Genomic DNA, 18773 nt, shown 5'->3' with positions numbered 1-18773 from the left:
GTTATTTGACTTTCAGAAATATCACCACTTTGTAATCCTTATAATGATATATTTTGATGAGTATTGTGAAGCTCATTGGAAATTCAGATACCTACTGCAACACTTGCAGTGTTATTTCAGAAACCAGACTATCACTATGTTTTGCTTGAATGAGATGTATAGACACAGAAGAAGCATGAAAGTAATTTCAGCATAAACCTGCCAGCATCAGCTTGCCTAGTAATCCTAATGAGGATTTATAAATTATGGTTGCTTCAAAAGTATTATACATAACAATAACAAGCTCCCTGGTACACATAAAACATATTTAATGTCAGACAGTGTTCACAAAAGCTTCTTGTTTCCTATATTAGACAATTTATTGCACTCACCTCAACTGATTCACGTTGTTCATCATGTAAGTGAGGTGACCTTGGGTAAACATCAAGAAGATGAGGAGGATCATCAATATGTGTTCTTTTAAAATTGTGTTCAAAAACTTCTTCATAATCCAAAGTATCAAAGTTAGTTTTCCATAGTAATACCTATAAGAAATCTTCATATCAGTAACTACTTGAAGGTTATGCAGTGCTCAAATCCTAACTACTCAGAAAAGTCTGCTATTACTAAGTAAATAACTACATCATCACAATACTGCAGTGATCTTAGTCCGATCTCTACTGCATCACAGGCACTTCCCCAGAGTATCTTTACTTCAAATCTAAAAGACGTGGTTCAGCCTATTAAAAAAGTAACCTCTAAAACACATGTGTAATCACAAAACAAAGCAAACTCCTGTCCCACTGAACTGTCCCAAGTTACTTTTCTGCCAGACTAAGGGATCTATACTGTTAAATTTCTGCCCCTATAAAGGCTTGCAGGTCTAATAAGAAAGTTTGAAGGAATAAGAAATCAGAGAGTTCCACAGAACTCGAAAACCTGGTTCCAGTATTTTAGCAACAGGAATCTCTTTTCTGAACTTTGTCTAATTATGTTCTAGGTAGAAACCATATATAAGCCACACAATGACCAAATGCAGAAGGTCACAGGATATGGAGGTACCTGTACAGAGGTACAGTCTTATGAATATTCCACACAGGCTACTACTTTCCAAACAAATAGGTGTAACTTTGCTCTTTCACATAAAAGGTCTTATGTTTTCCATGGCAACAGGTTAATGAAATAAATTGCAATATGCACATACAGCCAAAAACTGAGGAACATGACAGAAGGCTACACTTTGAGATCTTTTTTGTTTGAGGAAAGAAGCAAATAGAAAGAAACAAAAGTATCCAGTGTTTGTCTCAAATATTTAACCTGCTTCTAACAACACTGTCAGCTGGTTCTACACCAACCAGAAACTTGAAACAAGAAGCAGAGATACCGATTTTCCTTCTTTGATGGAAAGGCATGGAAGGATCTGCTGATTGAAAACGTCTTGAAATAATATATGCACAAAGCAAGCAATCTTCCATAAACTTAGAGTGTATCAACTCCCTCCAGTGCATGCTGTGAACAGACAATATATTTTTGGTACTGCATGAGGGGTAGAAGATGATACTTTTATGGCCAGCCTCTGCTCATAAGCCTGACATTGCCAGCAGAACTTTTCCAACAAATGCACCCTACAATTACAGTAAACAATAATCACAGTGAGTTGAGAAGAAGTCCCACAACCATCCTCCTGGCACACCTGGAAGAAGGTTGTGGATGGGTCAGCAAAACGGTATGTCTGGTAGTTACCCAACAGTGGTTAGCATATTTTAAAACATAGAAAAGTGAAAGTTGCAGCAAAGTAAGTACTCCTCTCCCACCAAAACTCTCATAAAACAAAGGGAAAAACTTCAACAAACACAGGAAGGCCCATTTTAAAGGTAATTTAAACAGTTATTAGATCTGCTATGACTACTTTTTAAATTCAACATTTAACTAAGGAAGTGTTTCCTGATGAAACTGGATCTTCCCTCTCATATATTCAGCATGAACCCACTATATCAAACTGCTGAGGAACATAAGACATAGATTTTTACCTACTTTCTCCATGCTCTCATGCCCCAGAAGCTTTACAACAGAAAATCAGGGCAGGAAAAACGCAATTACATGACTGCACTGAACACACATGTCATTCAGGAGGCTCTAAATTCAAAGAACTTTGAAGTAATACAGGCATTCCCAGGATGTGTTGGCATTCAATGGGGAGGTTGTGTTAGGCTGTAAGTCCTTGCCTTCATCAGAGCTTCTCAGATTAATCTTCTGTCACGTGAATACATGCACTTTTGTTCCTCTCAAGTTAAGTATAATGTACCAACAGTCATAAAACTCAAAAAACTCATAAAACTGCTGGAAAGTAAGGTCAACAATTCAGAATCATGTCGGACTAAGTTGCATTTTGGGACTTAAAATCTTATTTAAAACTTCAGTACGGAAAATCAAAGATCATTCTAGTGGGTCAAGAAATAAGTATCTTTCTCCCATTCTCGGTTAGATTTTGTGGGTTTTTTTCCCTGCTTGTAAAATTAATATTGGATGTTTGATAACATTTTCACTTTTCCAGTAACTTCAAGTCTTACTTACTTAACACTTGGTGATAGAAAGCAATTTTTTTTTTTTTTATTTCCCAAGACCACCTCTGCTACTAGCTGAAATTTATTTCAAACTCCACAAAACAGAATATATGCCATGAATTATGGTAAACTCAAAAGATCTTAATTTCAACAGCATAGCTTTTTGTATCTACATTGAGCTTTTAGCTGTTTGTTACAGGAAAAAATGAAAAAGACAACTAAGGAACATTTCAGAGTAAAAATTTAACATCTTGTGCTACAAAATTTCTTTCTTTTTGGAAACTTTATAGACCTCATAGAGATTATTCCAAGCTTGATAGTATTTGTTCATTTGTTCTTAATTATGAAATTACAACAGATGGAGATTAATTACAAGACTTACTGTTTAACATTTTTTTAAATGCTCAAATGACTCTTCTTCCCTTTATAAAATCTAGTACTTTACTGTTTTACCAAAATAAATTAGTAAAGGTAACACAAGGGTTTTTTTTTTCCCAGTTTTAGCCAAAGTTTTCCCAGTAATACAACTTAATACCTACAATTAGAGTAAGGACTTTAAAAGCAGTGAAAACCTAACAAAGCAGGTGCCAGTTAATGTTAATTGCATCATAACTACTTCATTGGCACTGAACTGCAATACTTTAAATATCCTTAGCTAAAAAACATTCCTTTATTTTAATATGTAAAATAGATGTGGTTAGTCTTCTCCTCATCATAACATCCCACGGAAAGTCTATAGAACACACAAGTAGACAGAATGCATGTGAGTAATTAGCAAGTTATTGTGACATACTATATTATAACTATATCCACTGTAACAAACAAAGACATTTCATTTAAGGAGACAATACCACAAACCTGAGCATCCACTCCACCTGAGGCAAACTTTTCACCACCTTTTGAAAAAGCCACACAAAGTATAGGTCCCTGGAAAACAAATAGCACACAGTAAAATTAGGCTATTACAGCGATCGTGATATTTTAGTGCAGAGAAAAACACCAATGCCATTACCTGATGTAATAGATTTTTCAATTTTAATAAAATAAGGAACATTTTTACTGTAGTGAAATTTCTGCAAAACTTGATTGAAAAGTTAATATTGCACATTTCAGTAAGATGCTACATTACAACTACAACAAATTATACTAGGAAAATAGTGGCATTATCCTTAGATTTTATACTCCAGCTTTGAAAAGAAAAATTACAAAATATATATTACATTACTCAAGGCAATATGTTTGAATGATTTATTATCATCAAAAATAGGATTTTGTTTGACATTAACAGGAAAATAAGGAAATGCTGCCATCCCTCAAAAAAGTTAGTCTCTTTAAGCTTCCCCCTCCTTAGAAAACACTGCTTTTCAATAGACAATAGTTTTTCAATACTGAAGCACCAAATAACATGATTTTGAAAATCAAGTGAATTATTAATGAGTTCAGAACATGAGCTTTTACTTAATATCAGGTGTGTAATACTGACAGATAAAAAGCATGGTTACAGGTAAAAACTGATGCATTTCCTTAACCACTTGTGACAAGGTGCATTAACACAACACTTTGGTGTCCACTAAATTTCATCTGCAAGTTGCAAGATAAAAGACACAACAGCATAAACGTTACTTTCCCTTTGTAAAGATCTTGAACAACCTAGTAAGATCTCCATTTAAAGAGGATTATTGTGTATACCTTGTGTCCACGAAGAGTGTAAATAAGTCTTTCTCCTAAGAGGTCCAGAATCTTAAGGGTACCATCAGAAGAAGCAGTGATGAGGTAGTTACCAGAAGGATGGAATGATATACAATTAACCCCTGCTCTGTGAACTGATTTACAGAAGACAATATTCAAAAGCTGTAGATGTCTAAGAGGATATGTACACTTTATTTCTTTGCTCTTTTCTACTTCCCAAAGAACTACTTCATTTAAATGGAAAACAACAAAAGTGTTGAGGCATAGAAGACTTGTCAGAGTATTTGCTTAGTTCAGTTCTAAAAATTAAGAGAAGCAAAGAAATAAAACCAATTCAGGCTGGATTCTTGGGGTTGATAGACTACAAAAAGATACTTACAACATGTCAATATGACTTGTTTGTCAACTTTCCCCAGTAATACTCTTAATAAATCACATTTAATTGCAAAGAGCCCCATTGTAAAGAAAATAAAACACACTACATTATTTTTACCTTTGAAATGCTGCAGCAGCTTGTTCGTTCGAATATCCCATAGTTTCACTGTGTTATTGGAACCTGCAGAAGCTATACATGTTCCACTTGGGTTGAAATCCACATAAGCTGGAAATCTAAATATAATTAATGAAAACAGATTCAGAATGTGTTTCCACAGAAATATTTAGGTGTGTGTACATATATAAAGCCCACAATATTATCACTGAGCTGTCATGAACTTGTGTGGAATCTACATGTATGGAAACTCAATTAAGGCATTTCAAGTAACTGAAATAAGCATAAAAAAAACAAGATGTACGTGATAAATCATAAGCTCACTTTTGTTGAAAATACAGTATAATTGATCCAAGTCAAACCTTCAGAGTTTGTGCAAGAGTACGAAGTTCCTGGAAGATAGTGCTGCAAAGAGTTTGCAAGCAAGAAATAAAATAATTTTGTCTAAGAACTGACAATACTTTGGACTCAAAAAGGATGAAGGTAGCCATGAAATCAGCAAAGCACATATAGAAGATAAATATTCCACTGACTTGTTAACTAATACTCTGGATCCAAGATGTTTAAGAAAAGTGCATATACATAAAAGCAAGTATTTTTTAAACTTAAATAAGGCAGATCACTGAAAGAAACAAAATACTCTTTTCATCAACTGGTGGAAAAGTCTTCAAGCTTTCTTCTTGTTGAAGCATCCAATATCAAATAGCATTATCAAAATTGAGGGAAAACATGGAAACATTCCAAAATCCAAGAATAATCTCACATCTGTTTGAATTATCTTTTGATTGCTGGAAAACAGCTGCATAAGTGCAGCCAGTTAACCTCTTTAGAAAAACATTATATGAATTCTTTTAGTTGACATGGGTTGTAGAATTCTGATCTGTTTTCAGATTTAACATATATAGATGTTAATACCACAGAACATTAAATTAATGCCAGTAAAATTACATTATTACATTTCTCCTTTTTTTCTAGTAAAACTTACCCTTCATAATCTGAGAAGGTATTAACACAATTTTTATGTCTTGTATCCCAGATGTTAATAGATTTGTCCTCACCACATGATGCTATTATTCTTCCATCAGGTGAAAATCTGGAACATGCAAGTGTATACATTACTTAAGAACTGATTCTGCCTAGATTAGCATTAGAGACATAAGCAGCAAAAAAACAGAACCAAGGAAGGCTGTTTGAAATAAGGATGCATAGCATTCAAAGGACATTTGAACTTCTAGTATTTTTCATGGATTAATAAAACTGAAAAGAAAAGCTTCTCCCTCTATTCCACTCTAGCCCATTTCACAATCAACTACAATTAAAAACAAAGCCATAAGCAAGAGGAGAGGGGGTTCGGGGAAAGGTATCAACAACCTAAGGATATCACTTCAGATGACAGAGATTATTATAGAAAACTATAGGTAAAAGGACAAAGAGGACACAGTAGACTCTTGTGTTCAATGTTAACCTATATTTATGTTCTCTGAGCTCTTTCTAAACTTACAAATAGTGGGTAAAGCACTCACAATTATTCCTAGACTAGCAGACCAGGCTTTTGAAGAGAAAAATTGACTCGCCTGTAACTTCCTCGGTCATTATTATTTCACTTATTGAGCACCTGCACAATGACATTGAAAAACTGCTCAAGAACTTTCACATGTGATTTCCTAGAGCTTTTTCTTTTTAACAATCAGATACTTTGAAACTTTGTAGGGGTCTGCACTTCACTAGTGTTAAACTCCTTTCTCAAGAAGCTTATATCTAGGCCTCTCCTAGCTGCAGATTTTCTATTAATATGGAGGAAAGGAAAAAAATTTTAAAAAATAAACAATCTTTTCTTGTCTTTGAAGAGCTGTTCTGTCTTTAAAGAGTATGAATCCTAACTGGCAATCCAAAGACCATTTTTTTTACCTTTTCCAATTATGTAAGCTTAACTCATCTGGATTCATGACCATTCTTTAATGCCACTACTATTCCAAGAATAGTTGAGAAAACCCCTACAAGGCATGATAAATCTAGACATGAGTGCTGGGAAATAAGTTAATACAACAAAAAACCAAACAAAACAGGGGAAAGACAGGATGCTGACTGAAAATAAATACAGAGGACCCCATTTGTCCTTTAATGTAGTAGAACGAAGACAGCAACTGATTTAGCACGTACACATATTAACATAGAGCAAACTTTCATACTTCACCTAGGTCTATAAAAAACATCTGTGCATAAGATTCATTTATTAAAATTTAATTACTGGTTTGAGATCATTGTTTGTCATTCACAGACGTTTCTTCTCTTATTTCTACCCTGGGATATAAAATCCCCTTTGTTAGGAATTCTACTTTACCAAGAGAATAAAAACAACACTTACTTGGCACAGCGAACCCAACCAGTGTGTCGGAATAGGGTAGACAAAAGGCGCTGATAGCTAACACTCCATATTTTTACTAATTTATCATTGGATGCTGAAACTAGAGAGTAGCCATCATGGGAGAAGCTCACACTCCGAACAGATGCTGTATGACCTTTCAGCACTGATGATTCTCCATGACTAAGGGGGGAGCAAAGAAAATGAAACAAAACCCCAAATGTCAAGTCACAAATCACAATTATATTATAGAGCTTAAATACCCATAAAAATCAATTTTGGCATATTTAGAATCTTACCCAAGTGAAAAAGCAGTAAACAGAGGCCAAATCTTAATGCCACCATTATCTTTTTACTTATTTAAATATTATTAAAATAACATTCCTTAAGTTGCATTTAAGATGACCAATTTTACAGAACAGTGCAATTAAGTAGCAGCAATGGCCTTTAGTCTCATTAGCATTAGAAAGAGAATATTTTACACAGTACTCTATAAAATGCTTGAAAGTTCAAGTAACATTGGTCTAAGATCATACTGAATTACTCATAATTACTACTACTAAAGAACAGTCTGATAAAGCAAGTAAATTAATTTTTTTTCCCAAAAACTATTGTTTTCTTCATCACTTGTCTCCCCAAAATGAAGTGCAGCCATGCAATCCTTATTAAAATATAATCTTTAAGCCAGAGAAATATTATAAAGCATAGCTCTACACAGATGAAATTGTGACTTCCGAGTTGTTACATTTTTCTTTTGAAACTACAGAATATTCAGAAAAGAACAAAGTAATACAGTAAAGAACCATGTTGCTTGTGGTCCCCAGTCTCTGATTCTGTCAAAGCCCAGGCATGTGGGAAGGAAAAAGAAACTTAAGTGTCCAATATTCACACTGCACAATAATGAAACACATATCCAGCATTGCTCAGTTATACTCACATGCAAGGAATCCACAGCCTGACAGTGTGATCCTGAGAAGCTGAAGCCAGCACCTGCCCATCTGGTGAGAACTCTACACTTGTCACCGCTTCCGCATGGCCTGAAAATCTGTAAGCGCTGCACCGTGTCTTCAGCTTCCACAATATGAGAAGCCTATCCACAGAGCAGGTAACTGCAAGAAGTGAAAGACATTAGGAGTCTGCTCACTGCTCTTATGAAAGTCAGAGCTAACAACTATGGGTTGTTAGTTAGAACAACCAGAGAACTTAATGGTTATTACGGGAGGGAGGAGTTACTAGGCTTTAATGGATACTTAGCCTAAGCAGAAGCCTGGTAGCAAGTAACACCTACACCAGGCTCTCAGAAGGACATTGCAAGACAAGTCTTGGAGAAGTAAAGGATAATTCTTAACAGGTAGCTCTCTCACATACTAAGCCAACTGGCTTACAAGTACTTTGATGATAGAGAGCAAAACATCCAAAGCTGAACACCATGCACGTCAGTAAGTATGAATCCAGATTTGGTTTCACCAAATCCTAAGAACAATAGGCAAATTCTTCAGTAATCTCATTTTGATCTCTGAGATGGAATTTGTTTCCAGTATCAAGTGTTTAACTCCAAAAAAACATGCCAACTTAAACTGAAGACATGACTTCTAACACTTAGATACCTACACTTGAGTGACGATATTGATATATGATAATTCGCTAATCCTATTTAAGTATCAATTTTATAATACTCATGTTTGTCTAGTTCAAAAGAGAACAAAGTTTCCAGTCTGAAAATAGAGCATGCCTGAGGGTGGGTTTTTTGCAGTCACTTTACAGGTGAACTATACTATCTACAGTCAAAAAGGAAAACCTAACTTTTACCAGAGCTTGATCATTTTCAGGAAACTATAAGAAGCAAAGACAACAGGCAGTTGAATTAAACTGGTACATGCGATTTTCCTACATCCCATCATCTTCATTGCTGCTAAATGTTAGTATATAGGCATAAATAAAAACAAGGTATTCACACTCCCATCCCTCAGTTGTCAAATTACTAACCCTAGTAGAGAAATGAAGGGAGAGGAAAAACAATAGCCTCCTGGAAGCTGGAAGAGTACATGAAGATGGCTTTTCTCTCCCCAGTTTCTTTCAAACACCAACACAGCACAAAGAAATTGAGTTTCCTTATTATCACATGTCAAGGCAAGCCTCAAACAAAATATTAGCATATTAGAATATTAACTATTAAATTCCCTTTATGAATTTGCTACAAAGATACTGGTTTTATTCCTAAAAGACTAGCTTCTGCTAAAAGATGTGAGACCAGACTATCCCTATGCCCAAATCAACAGGCCTATATTTGACAAAGAAATACAGGATATTTTCCCCCCACTTCAACTTTTCAAAACCCTGTTTTACAGCAGGGTCTTTCTAACTGTACTTGAAAGAATTCCTTTTCCCCTTTGATTCTGAAAAGTGATCTACAGTGGAGTAAAACAAAAAGGAAAAAGTGAAATATAAGCTAAAATAGAATTTGAAGGCATAGGGCTGGAAATGCGAAACAGACAAGACTGATGGCTTCTAAAACAAATTGTTGATGAACTACCAAATACCTGTGCAGTATCAGCTTTTACTTCTAAAAACTGAGGGAAATATTCTTAGAAAGATGACAATACCATTCATTCAGAGCCTGATTTCCTGTAGTTTGCTGTCTCATAGATGGGCTGTCCCAAGGTAAATGAGACACAAGCAGTGACCTGAAGTTCTCCTTCCTGTGGGACATCTGTGACCATCTTCCTTATTTTCCCTCTGGACTCCCTGCCACCTATGCAATACTTAAATATTGGATCAGAAAAAAAAAAAAAAAAAAAAAATCACAGAATGTCCAGAAGAATTTTTTCAGGATGTGTTGTAGCACAAATAGGCCTATTGCTCCTCAGAGAATACATGACATAACCAGGTGAAAGACAATTTGCCCTTGCTATGATCAACTGAAAAATATAACTAAAATGTAGAAAGCTGAAAATTCACACTGAGCTGACTCCAATATACAACTTACTCCAGTTTATAACCTGAGTGCCTTTTCTTTTTTAAAATCAACGCTGTACACACCCACATATAGCAGACACATCACTGGATAATTTGCCTTTCTGCTGATGAGTCATTACAGAACTGAACACCAAAAAATAAAGACTTGGCCTTATGCAAAGACCAAGTTGAGAGATCTACAGCAAAGTGGTGTGTAAGCAGATACCTAAGCTTCACATATGCCATGAAAAGGATTTTATGGTCTTTGCAATGAGACAAAGTTCAATTTATGAATTGTGACTATTGATGGTATTCATTTTTATATATACACACACAAATATATGAACACTAGTTGCTGTAATACAGAATTACCATTTCACTCTCATTTCCCACAATAACAAAGTGGTGACTAAGAAAGTTGTGCAAAGATCAAAAGAGACAAACTCAGACAGGCTTTAACAGCTCAATGTACATCCCTCAAAATACTGAAGCATCTCCAATACAATTAATCACTCAGTGCAAGAATTACAAGGCAGATGGAATACAATGCACATGACGGGTGTGTGAATATTCAAACCCCTACCACTGCCAACAAACCCCCAACTTCACAGGAACCCTGCAGCTCTCAATGATACAGTACAACGTCACAATGTAAACACATTTTGCAATGAATTGCAAGATTTCCTGCTTGGAGAAAAACTATTATTAATTGAACCTCTGTCAAAAAAAGCCAATCTGGAATTCTAAGCACAGTGGATAAAATATGAAGAACTTTTAATAACTTCCATAAATTCAGCTTATTGGCAGTTTTTGTTGCATTCTGTATGCATGTACACAAGAGGAAAAGAACTGAGAAGAGTCAGCACACTAGGCAACATTTAATTTTCTGGATTTTATTTTTTCAGAAGAAATCCCAAAGCCCTCCACATTTATTCAGTGTTAAGTTTACATTCAATTTCTTTTAAGTGACTTAGAATCAGTAGTTTAAAATATATACAAGCATTCACCAAGTCTTCAAAGTCTAACAGAATAGAAAACTATTCAGATTTTCAGATTTTCCAGAAATCTGTACATACTGAAAAATAATTGGATAGAAACATTGAAATGGTAAGGTATTGTTTATTTTTCTCTACTTTGTTTCTCTCCCTTTCTCTAGTCCCTCCTCCTTTTATTCACATGCTTTTTATTCCCATTGGGAAGGTTTTAAATTTTTTTTTCTTTTTTTTTTTTTTTTTTTTAAAGGCAGGTAATTTTTTTTTATTTTCTCCCCAGTTTGTTTCTAAATAACTCCAAAAACAGAAAGGGAGGTCATGGGGAGGAGGAAGGGTTCAGATACACAGAAAGAATAACTTTTCAAACACAGAGGCAGATTCACTTATAATTATTGCTTAAATAGATAAGGAACACTTTCAAATGTCAGGTTTAACTTGAAGGTATTTCTTTATAGAAAAAGCAGTTTTTGCCAAGTGCTAAAAAATTAACTGTATAAAATTTGCATAGTCTGTATTCACATCATTACTTTCATCTGAAGAAACATGCATTGCACATACTATTTATGATCTGCCACATAAGAGAACCTAGGCCTTTTTCCTGTCATTTCTACTGAATGTTAACAGCCTACAGAAAGCTTTCCACAAAAGCATATACTTTATATAATTTATTGCCCCAGTACATAACAACTGGCTGCCTTTTAAAATTCGATAAATGGTTCATAACTTGTAAGTACACAAAAGAATTCCTGCTGCAAAGTGGAATGCAATTTTTCAGGAATGCTTCCCTTATGTAGTACCAAGTTCCCTTTTTTTTAACAAACAAACAAAAAACCAACAACAGCAAAAAACCAACTTAGGGGAAAAAAGGAAGATAAAAAAAGGGAAAAAAAACCAAATTGCAAGTAACTGCCTAACAATAAATTAAAGTCTGAAAAGAATCCATGCCACACAGTGGCAAGCATTTTTAGCATCATTCAATGCTTCACTCCAAGCTCCAAATTTTCTTCTGTTCATCTTCTATGTTAACCTGTTTCCACCCAAACCTCTCAAAGCTTTCAAGGCACAAAGATTTAAGAATATGTTGTAACTTATTCTTACTTTATTTTTGGCAAAACTTCAACTACATCAGGTCTCACTTGTCCCTTTTTAACCCTTCTACCTACTAACACCTATAGCAAATCCAGATCCACTACAGTCCTCAAATGTCCAGATAACTAATGCTCACTAGCTTAAGTTTCTACCTACCAGCCCCATGTAAAGACTTACTACACTATGGCTACTGAAAAACATTTATCACTTCAGTGAGAGTAATAAAAACAGCTGGAATGCCCAACACATTAAGGAAAGTGTTCAACTTAAATCTTATGAAACTAAAATACAGATACTAATGCAAAATTTTTTTTCAAGTACACAATATATCTATCACATCTACCATCTATAATCATAATCAAAACATATTAGTGACACTAATCAAGATCACTAATTCGAGAATCAGTATTCTTCAAAAACTCAGGATAACAGAAAAAAGAAAACATTCTAAATAAGTAATTCTTTGAACCACCAATAAATCTTAGTTTCTTCCAAACTGTCCTTTGTCTTTTCAGCTCCCGTCATGTCAGAAACTTCAGCTCCCCAGTATTACCCAAGGTCTCCAGTGGTATTGTTTTGACTGGAAACAGGCAGCATATGCTGTATTATTTCAAAACTCTTCCTAGGGCTGACCCATGCCAGCTGTTGCCAAAACACAAAAAGCCAAATAAAACAGCCCAAATGTTCCTCTATGTTACCTTTCTCTACCATGCTGACAGATCAAATGAAAAAAAAAACCACCAACAACAAAAAACCCAAACATGGTCTAGATCACATAACTTTTGTACCCCTAAGACATGGAGCTGAACATGGAAAAGCTTACACAGAAGCAATGTATACATTAAATATACAGCTAAGAATCAGCAGTAGCTAAGGCAATTTTGTGATTCCTTTCCTTCTCCATTGCCTTTAAACAAAATTCTTACTTGTAGCCATCCCTATTTCTTCCATTTGTGATATCACCAGCATGTCCTTGGTTGCACTGCTACCACACTCTCCTCTAAATGCATGAGAGCTCCTGACGAAGCCCCATGGGTTAAGATTTTTACAATAGGTACAAGACTGCAAAGAAGTGCCAAAGCCCTTCTAGTAAATAAACTTCCTACTCTTCTGTAAAATATAGTACCCTTAACAGCGTGTACATTCCCAGAAAAATGCAGACCATTACAAGGCTTAGATTCAACTTTCCACATCAACGTCCATTCAATCACATGCTACTGTAGCATTACTTAGGGTGTTAAATACATATTTTATAATGTATCTGCAACATCACTGCTACCACTGCAAGAACCTTAACTTTTAGTTCTGTAAGTAAAAATTTTCTGTTTACGTGGAACATTATCTCGCACGATTATTGCATAGTTTTAAGATTAAAAAAAATCCCTCTTCAGTCCCCTCAGAAGCCTTTGTTTTATAATCAAAACTGAGGAAAGTAATAATGGATCAAAATTGTACAAAAATAAAAGGCATTCGATGTTCTAATCCATGTTTTAGAAACCAAACCCCACTATTTACTTTTGCTTTCCATACAGTTCATCATAGTAGACAGTTTCTACAGACGGATGTGAAAACATGTCAAGGTATTTGATCAAACATTGCTATCTGCTCACACGTGAAAAAGCTTGGAGACCACAGTCCATCCAATTCATACTAGCAGCAGTGATTATTTCTCAAATTGCCAAACCTGATTTTTATCTCCAGCATTACAAGTTCTCATTTGCACATCAGCGTGCCCTTCAGTCGTACGATAAGCAGTAAGGCACTTCCCTGAATAAGGATGATAAATAGTCCCATCTTCTTTGAAGTGCCAGATAATAATTTCTGGGACAGGAGATCCATCTTTTGGGCAGCTCCTCATACCTATGAAATCTTCACGCTCAGGGACTTCAGCACATAGCTCAGTTACAGAGTTAAATCTAATCTCCTGATTTGATGTATATTCAAAAAATTGGTTGCCTCCCTGACCATGACAGCCAAAGAGAGAAAGGTGAGACCCAGTAGGATTATGTTCCTGTAAGACATAGTCAAGGCACTCTGAAGGTATTCCTGCGCTGCGGATAGCGCCGTGCCAGCCAGGGCGATCTTCTGGTACATGCAACTCAGCAAATACATTTTTTAAATACCAGTGAAAACTCTTGCATTTCAAACGCTCCCGAAGAACCTTTCTTTCAGAAATGTCTCCATAGTTTTCTTTCCTTGCTGAAGGATTTCTGTTGTAAAAGTGATCTTTGAACTCATCCATCCACACCTCAGCAGCACGTGCTGTGTTCTGAAGGAAATTTGGTCTAGCATAGGGCGCACGCTTTGGAAACACATGGCCCACGTGGGAGCATGGATGAATTTCCAACATGCCTCCACACTGCCAAACCCTAAATGATAATTCTAAGTTCTCCCCTCCCCAAACATCCATTCCTGTATCATAGGTCCCCAGGTACTCAAAATACTTCTTGCTGACAGCAAACAAGCCACCAGCCATAGTTGGGGATCTGATTGGGTCAGTTTCCGACTTGCGCCTGAGACGTTCATGTTTAGGCACTGAGTGCCACTGGAACGTCAGCCGCCAGTCAAACCCCCCAATCATGGGCTCTGCCGTTTGCATGTAGTACTCAAATGTCTTCCAGTCAATGGTGTCAATGACAGGACACACAATAACAGTCTCATTCTCAGCAATCCTCTCAAGCAGTGGTTCCAGCCAGCCAGAAACGCATTCACAGTGACAATCGAGGAATGTGAGAACATCACCGGTAGCAAAGGTAGCACCAATCAAGCGTGCACGAACCAATCCTTCTCGCTTGTTGGTTCTTATCAAGCGAACTCTCTTCAGACTGCTTATGTATTTTTCGAGTTCAGCCTTCAAATACACTTTATCACTCAGGTCATCCACCAGTATAATTTCTTTCAGAAGCACTGAAGGTGATGTTTCAAGAACACTATGTATCGTCCGCAGCAGTGTTGACCAGGCTTCATTGTAGAAAGCAATTATAACAGATGTTGTGGGCAGTCTTCTGTAGTTGTAAGATTTAGTTTTACAACCACTCAGTCGATTATCTTCAATGTGCCGGTGGAGAGAAATTTTATCACTTAAATAAATATTTATTGCATACTTCTCAATCAGCTCTTCCTCCTGTTTCTGCTCCTCAGGACTCAGCTGGGGGCGAGAGGGTTTACCCCATTCTCCTGGAGCATAAGGATCAGGTGGGGGTTTGTCATAAACTGGACGAGCCAAATCGACATCTTTTTCTGCCCCGTCAGAAAAGCGCCTCTCCCATTTCCCTTTAGTGATGCTCTTGCCGGCGAGGGAGACACCGAAGGAAGAAACGGACAGCTCGACCACAAAGTAAGCGATCATTAAGAAGCCGAGGAACACGCAGCTTTTGCGGATCCACGTCCATCTTCTCGCCAGGCGAATCCTCATTTTAGATAGTTAAAAGCAGCTCTTTAGCAGAGAGGAGTCCGTCAACTCCTGCCGGCTCTCCCACGCCCCCAGGGAGGATGGGGCTGCAGGCACTCGGGCTCGGGACGCCGGCAGAGTTTGCAGCCAGCCCTCCGTGGTGGGCCCGGTAGATTCCCGGGGGACCGCGGGGGAGAGGGGCGGCAGCGGAGGCACGGAGCAGCCCCTGCCCCTCCGGCCGCGGCGCTCCCCTCACTTACTTCCTCCTCCTCCTCCTCTCTCTCCGCGGGACAAACCCCTCCTCCAGCCTTGTGGTTTGCTCAAAAAGTTGTCGCTTAAGGAAGGGGAAGAGACTTCTTAGGCCGCCCGAAGGCGCGGGAGCCCGCCCCGCCTCCGCGCCCGGACCTGCGGCCGGAACCGCCGGGCGGCTCCGGGGAGGGAAAGAGGGAGGAGGGAGCGGGCTGCCCCGCCCGGAAAGCAAACGGCGCCCGGCCCCGCACTCACCCATCTCCGCCGCGTTCGCATCGAAGGCGACGCCCGTCACCGCCGCCGTGTGGCCGCGGAAAGGCCGGATCAGGACGGGGTCCTCCTGGGGAGAGGGTGCGCACCGTCAGTCTGCGGGCGGGGGCGGCCGCACTCACCCTCCCCCGCCCCTTAGGGGCCGCTAACGCCCCGCGCGCGGCGGGAGCCGCCGGTGCCGGCGTCCGGAGCGTTTCCGCCAGCGGGGGCGGCCGCCGGGCAGCCTTCGGCACCGGGCGATACCCTCCGGCCGCGGCTCGCCTGCCTGCCTGCCTGCCGTCCTGGCTGCCGCGGCCGTCGCCAGGGGCCGGGGCCGAGCCCTTACCAGCGGGGAGGCCATGGGCGGAGCGGCCCGTGAGAGCCCCGCGCTCCGGGCGCGGCCTGCCGAGCCCCGGATTCATCCGCCGCGCCAAGAGCGCGGATCCCCATCCGCCCATGCGCGGCCGCGCTGCGCGGGGCGGGGCCGCACCGCGGGCCCGGTGCGCGGGTCGCTCTTAAAGCCGCAGCGCCCCCGCCTGCCCCGGCTCGGCGGGGCTGGAGCGGCTGCCGCAGGCGAGACAGGAAAGTTAAAGCCTCCGAGGCTGGCCGGTGCTCGGGACACAGCGGCTTAGGGGTTGCGGGGCTGAGCTCTCAGTGTGGGGCATCTCTGCGGAGCCGCAGACACGGGTGGTGTGGCCCATGTTACCTCGATTTTGTGACTTACAAATTCATGAAGGGCAGCTGTGTTTAAAACGTCGGACTGATTTTGTATTAAGCTACCTTAGTTAGTTTGGCCTCTTGTCTTCAGTTGTTTCTTATTTTGGTCGGACTTTCTAGGTTTCTAAATTGGCGCTCACGTCTGTATCATACAAACCTTTTATCAGACCTTTAATGCTCTAACAAACTACACCGACCTTACACAAAAATTAAGAAAACCACAATGCTGCAACACTGCTGTTAGTAGTGCTGTTAACGCTTATGCAGCTTCATGGAAAGCTAGGTGAGGGAAACAACCTCTCCTGAAAAGTACTGCTTTGCTAGTAAAAACAGGGTGACAGCAATTAGCAAAAAGAATGGCTGTGATGTCAAAGCTGTCATTCGATAGGCGAGTGTTCCTGAAGAAGTAACTCATACTGCAATTACCCTTCCTTTCTGTTTTAAATCCAGTCTGCCTTTTACTGGTTGTTCTGACATTAAACTTTTACATCTACAGAATCAGGTCAGTAATTAGGCCAACATATAAGAATTGTCACTTATAGGACAGTTCCAGATAAATTGTGTTTAACCGTGAAATGCACATTTAAAATAATAACTTTGGAAGTGGTGGAAAAAGTAGGATTATCACAAGTATATAAGGCAGTTTCCATTAAAATCTACTAGCAGTCCTTACACTGAGGTTATGTAGGCTGATAATTTGCCATTTTGACTTCACAATGTGAACCCTTTTCAAAAATATAAGTGGTGGCCCAAGACACATTGACTTTAACTTGGACCTAGCACAAGCTACAGCTTTTATGCCATTATTTGTTTTTGATTTGGCTTATTGGTGGGGTTTTGGTTTGGTTTGTTTTTTTCTTTCCTTCTACATAGCTCACCCTCCCATCCTTTTTGTTTCAGTCCGTATGATTTAGACCATAAAGTAAAATGCAGCATTTTAAAAAGTTAGTAATGATAAGACTTAATTGTTCTGCACTCTACCCCACTGCAGGAACAGTAAGTTAACTAGTTAAATTGACCTCTTCACCATTATTAAAGTCTTCCAGCCTTTCTCAACTTTTTTTCCAACTAACTTCTTTCTGCCAGGTTTTTTTCAGCTGTGAATGATGTGTCTCATCAGGAAGACTGCATTTAGATTCTGTCCCTCTGGGGTATTACCAAACTTTGTGTGATCTTAATTTATTCTGTATCTTTTCATCTCCTGAATAGGAGAAACTACTTTCTCTGCTGCTTTAATTGTGTGCTGCATATTTTGGGTATTTCTTGTACCTTGTATTTTTGGGTTTGGATCTGTTCTGGAAGCTGCTTAAAACCCAGTGGTCAGAAACATGTTACTTTTTTTAGAAACTGAGCTGAATGACAATTCCCAGTCCTACTGAATCCTTTTCCTTTTGCCTTCTTTAGAGCTGCTATGCTTCCAGCAGGTCAGTATATTTTACTAATTTTGGTATGCTAACAATAAACTGTAATCTCTACCTGCCCACAAAATTCCTGGACTATAAATTGCCAGGTGATAGGCATAAAGCAAAGGAAGGGCTGTGATTTTGGAGAGAAGGAGGGTGGCATCCCTCTTTCTGCAAATTGATAGATAGGTGAATGTTTCTGAAGTTTTAGGGCTTACAGAGTTAATCTGTTTCTTGCTGTTTCTTCTCACCTGAGAGTGTTTTGAGGACTCCCAAATGCTTGTAGGAAGCAAAGTATTCCTTTACTGCAGACATGTAATGAGCTATAGTGGCTGTAGTTATAAAGCAGGCAAGTAATAGTTTTTATGATGATTATGTTCCCTCAGTAGTATGTATAGATTTTATTTTTTAATTTATTTTAAGATTACTGCAATCTCCTAATAACACAAGTATGAGTTGGCATTGTCTTTTTAAGGTTGTGATATGCAAGAGCAATTTACTGTAATAAGTTGTTGTGCACTGTGATGACAATGATAAATGGTGCCTCAGAAAATATGTTCCAAGCATCATGTGTCAGCAGGCTGCTGTTTCAGCAGCTATGGAGTTGTTTTTTTCTCAGGCACTGTGTTAAGGTAGTATATGTC

At 38.7% G+C, this 18773-nt stretch overlaps 2 protein-coding genes across 6 annotated transcripts in view; both read right to left on the bottom strand.

Moving 5' to 3' along the window:
* Positions 1 to 16478, bottom strand: part of POC1B (POC1 centriolar protein B) — a 45566-nt gene extending 29088 nt beyond the window's left edge. For all 5 annotated transcript variants that reach the window (XR_005955703.1, XM_041474366.1, XM_041474367.1 and 2 more), the window contains exons 1-9: positions 16356 to 16478; positions 16016 to 16100; positions 8022 to 8193; positions 7088 to 7267; positions 5708 to 5815; positions 4726 to 4841; positions 4233 to 4366; positions 3402 to 3470; positions 372 to 524 (exon numbers count right to left, since the gene is read on the bottom strand). Coding sequence is in view for 4 of the 5 variants with exons in the window: in XM_041474366.1 (XP_041330300.1) it covers positions 372 to 524; positions 3402 to 3470; positions 4233 to 4366; positions 4726 to 4841; positions 5708 to 5815; positions 7088 to 7267; positions 8022 to 8193; positions 16016 to 16100; positions 16356 to 16370 (1032 nt within the window). In the remaining variant the exon portion in view is untranslated. The remainder of the gene's footprint in view (positions 1 to 371; positions 525 to 3401; positions 3471 to 4232; positions 4367 to 4725; positions 4842 to 5707; positions 5816 to 7087; positions 7268 to 8021; positions 8194 to 16015; positions 16101 to 16355) is intronic.
* On the bottom strand, positions 10932 to 15969 carry GALNT4 (polypeptide N-acetylgalactosaminyltransferase 4). The gene has a single exon (XM_041474365.1). The coding sequence runs from the start codon at positions 15533 to 15535 to the stop codon at positions 13784 to 13786; it is 1752 nt and encodes a 583-aa protein (XP_041330299.1). The 5' UTR covers positions 15536 to 15969; the 3' UTR covers positions 10932 to 13783.
* Positions 16479 to 18773: the final 2295 nt, after the last annotated feature.

Source organism: Pyrgilauda ruficollis, unplaced genomic scaffold (genome assembly GCF_017590135.1).
Source record: "Pyrgilauda ruficollis isolate IOZ18807 unplaced genomic scaffold, ASM1759013v1 scaffold32, whole genome shotgun sequence".
In the NCBI taxonomy this organism is placed as follows: Eukaryota; Metazoa; Chordata; class Aves; order Passeriformes; family Passeridae; genus Pyrgilauda; species Pyrgilauda ruficollis.
Note: the sequence above shows the minus strand (reverse complement) of the source record. Positions and strands in the feature narration are given on the sequence as shown.

Excerpts from the sequence above, each read along its gene's own strand:
- GALNT4 (XM_041474365.1), bottom strand. The coding sequence starts at position 15,535 with ATGAGGATTCGCCTGGCGAGAAGATGGACGTGGATCCGCAAAAGCTGC.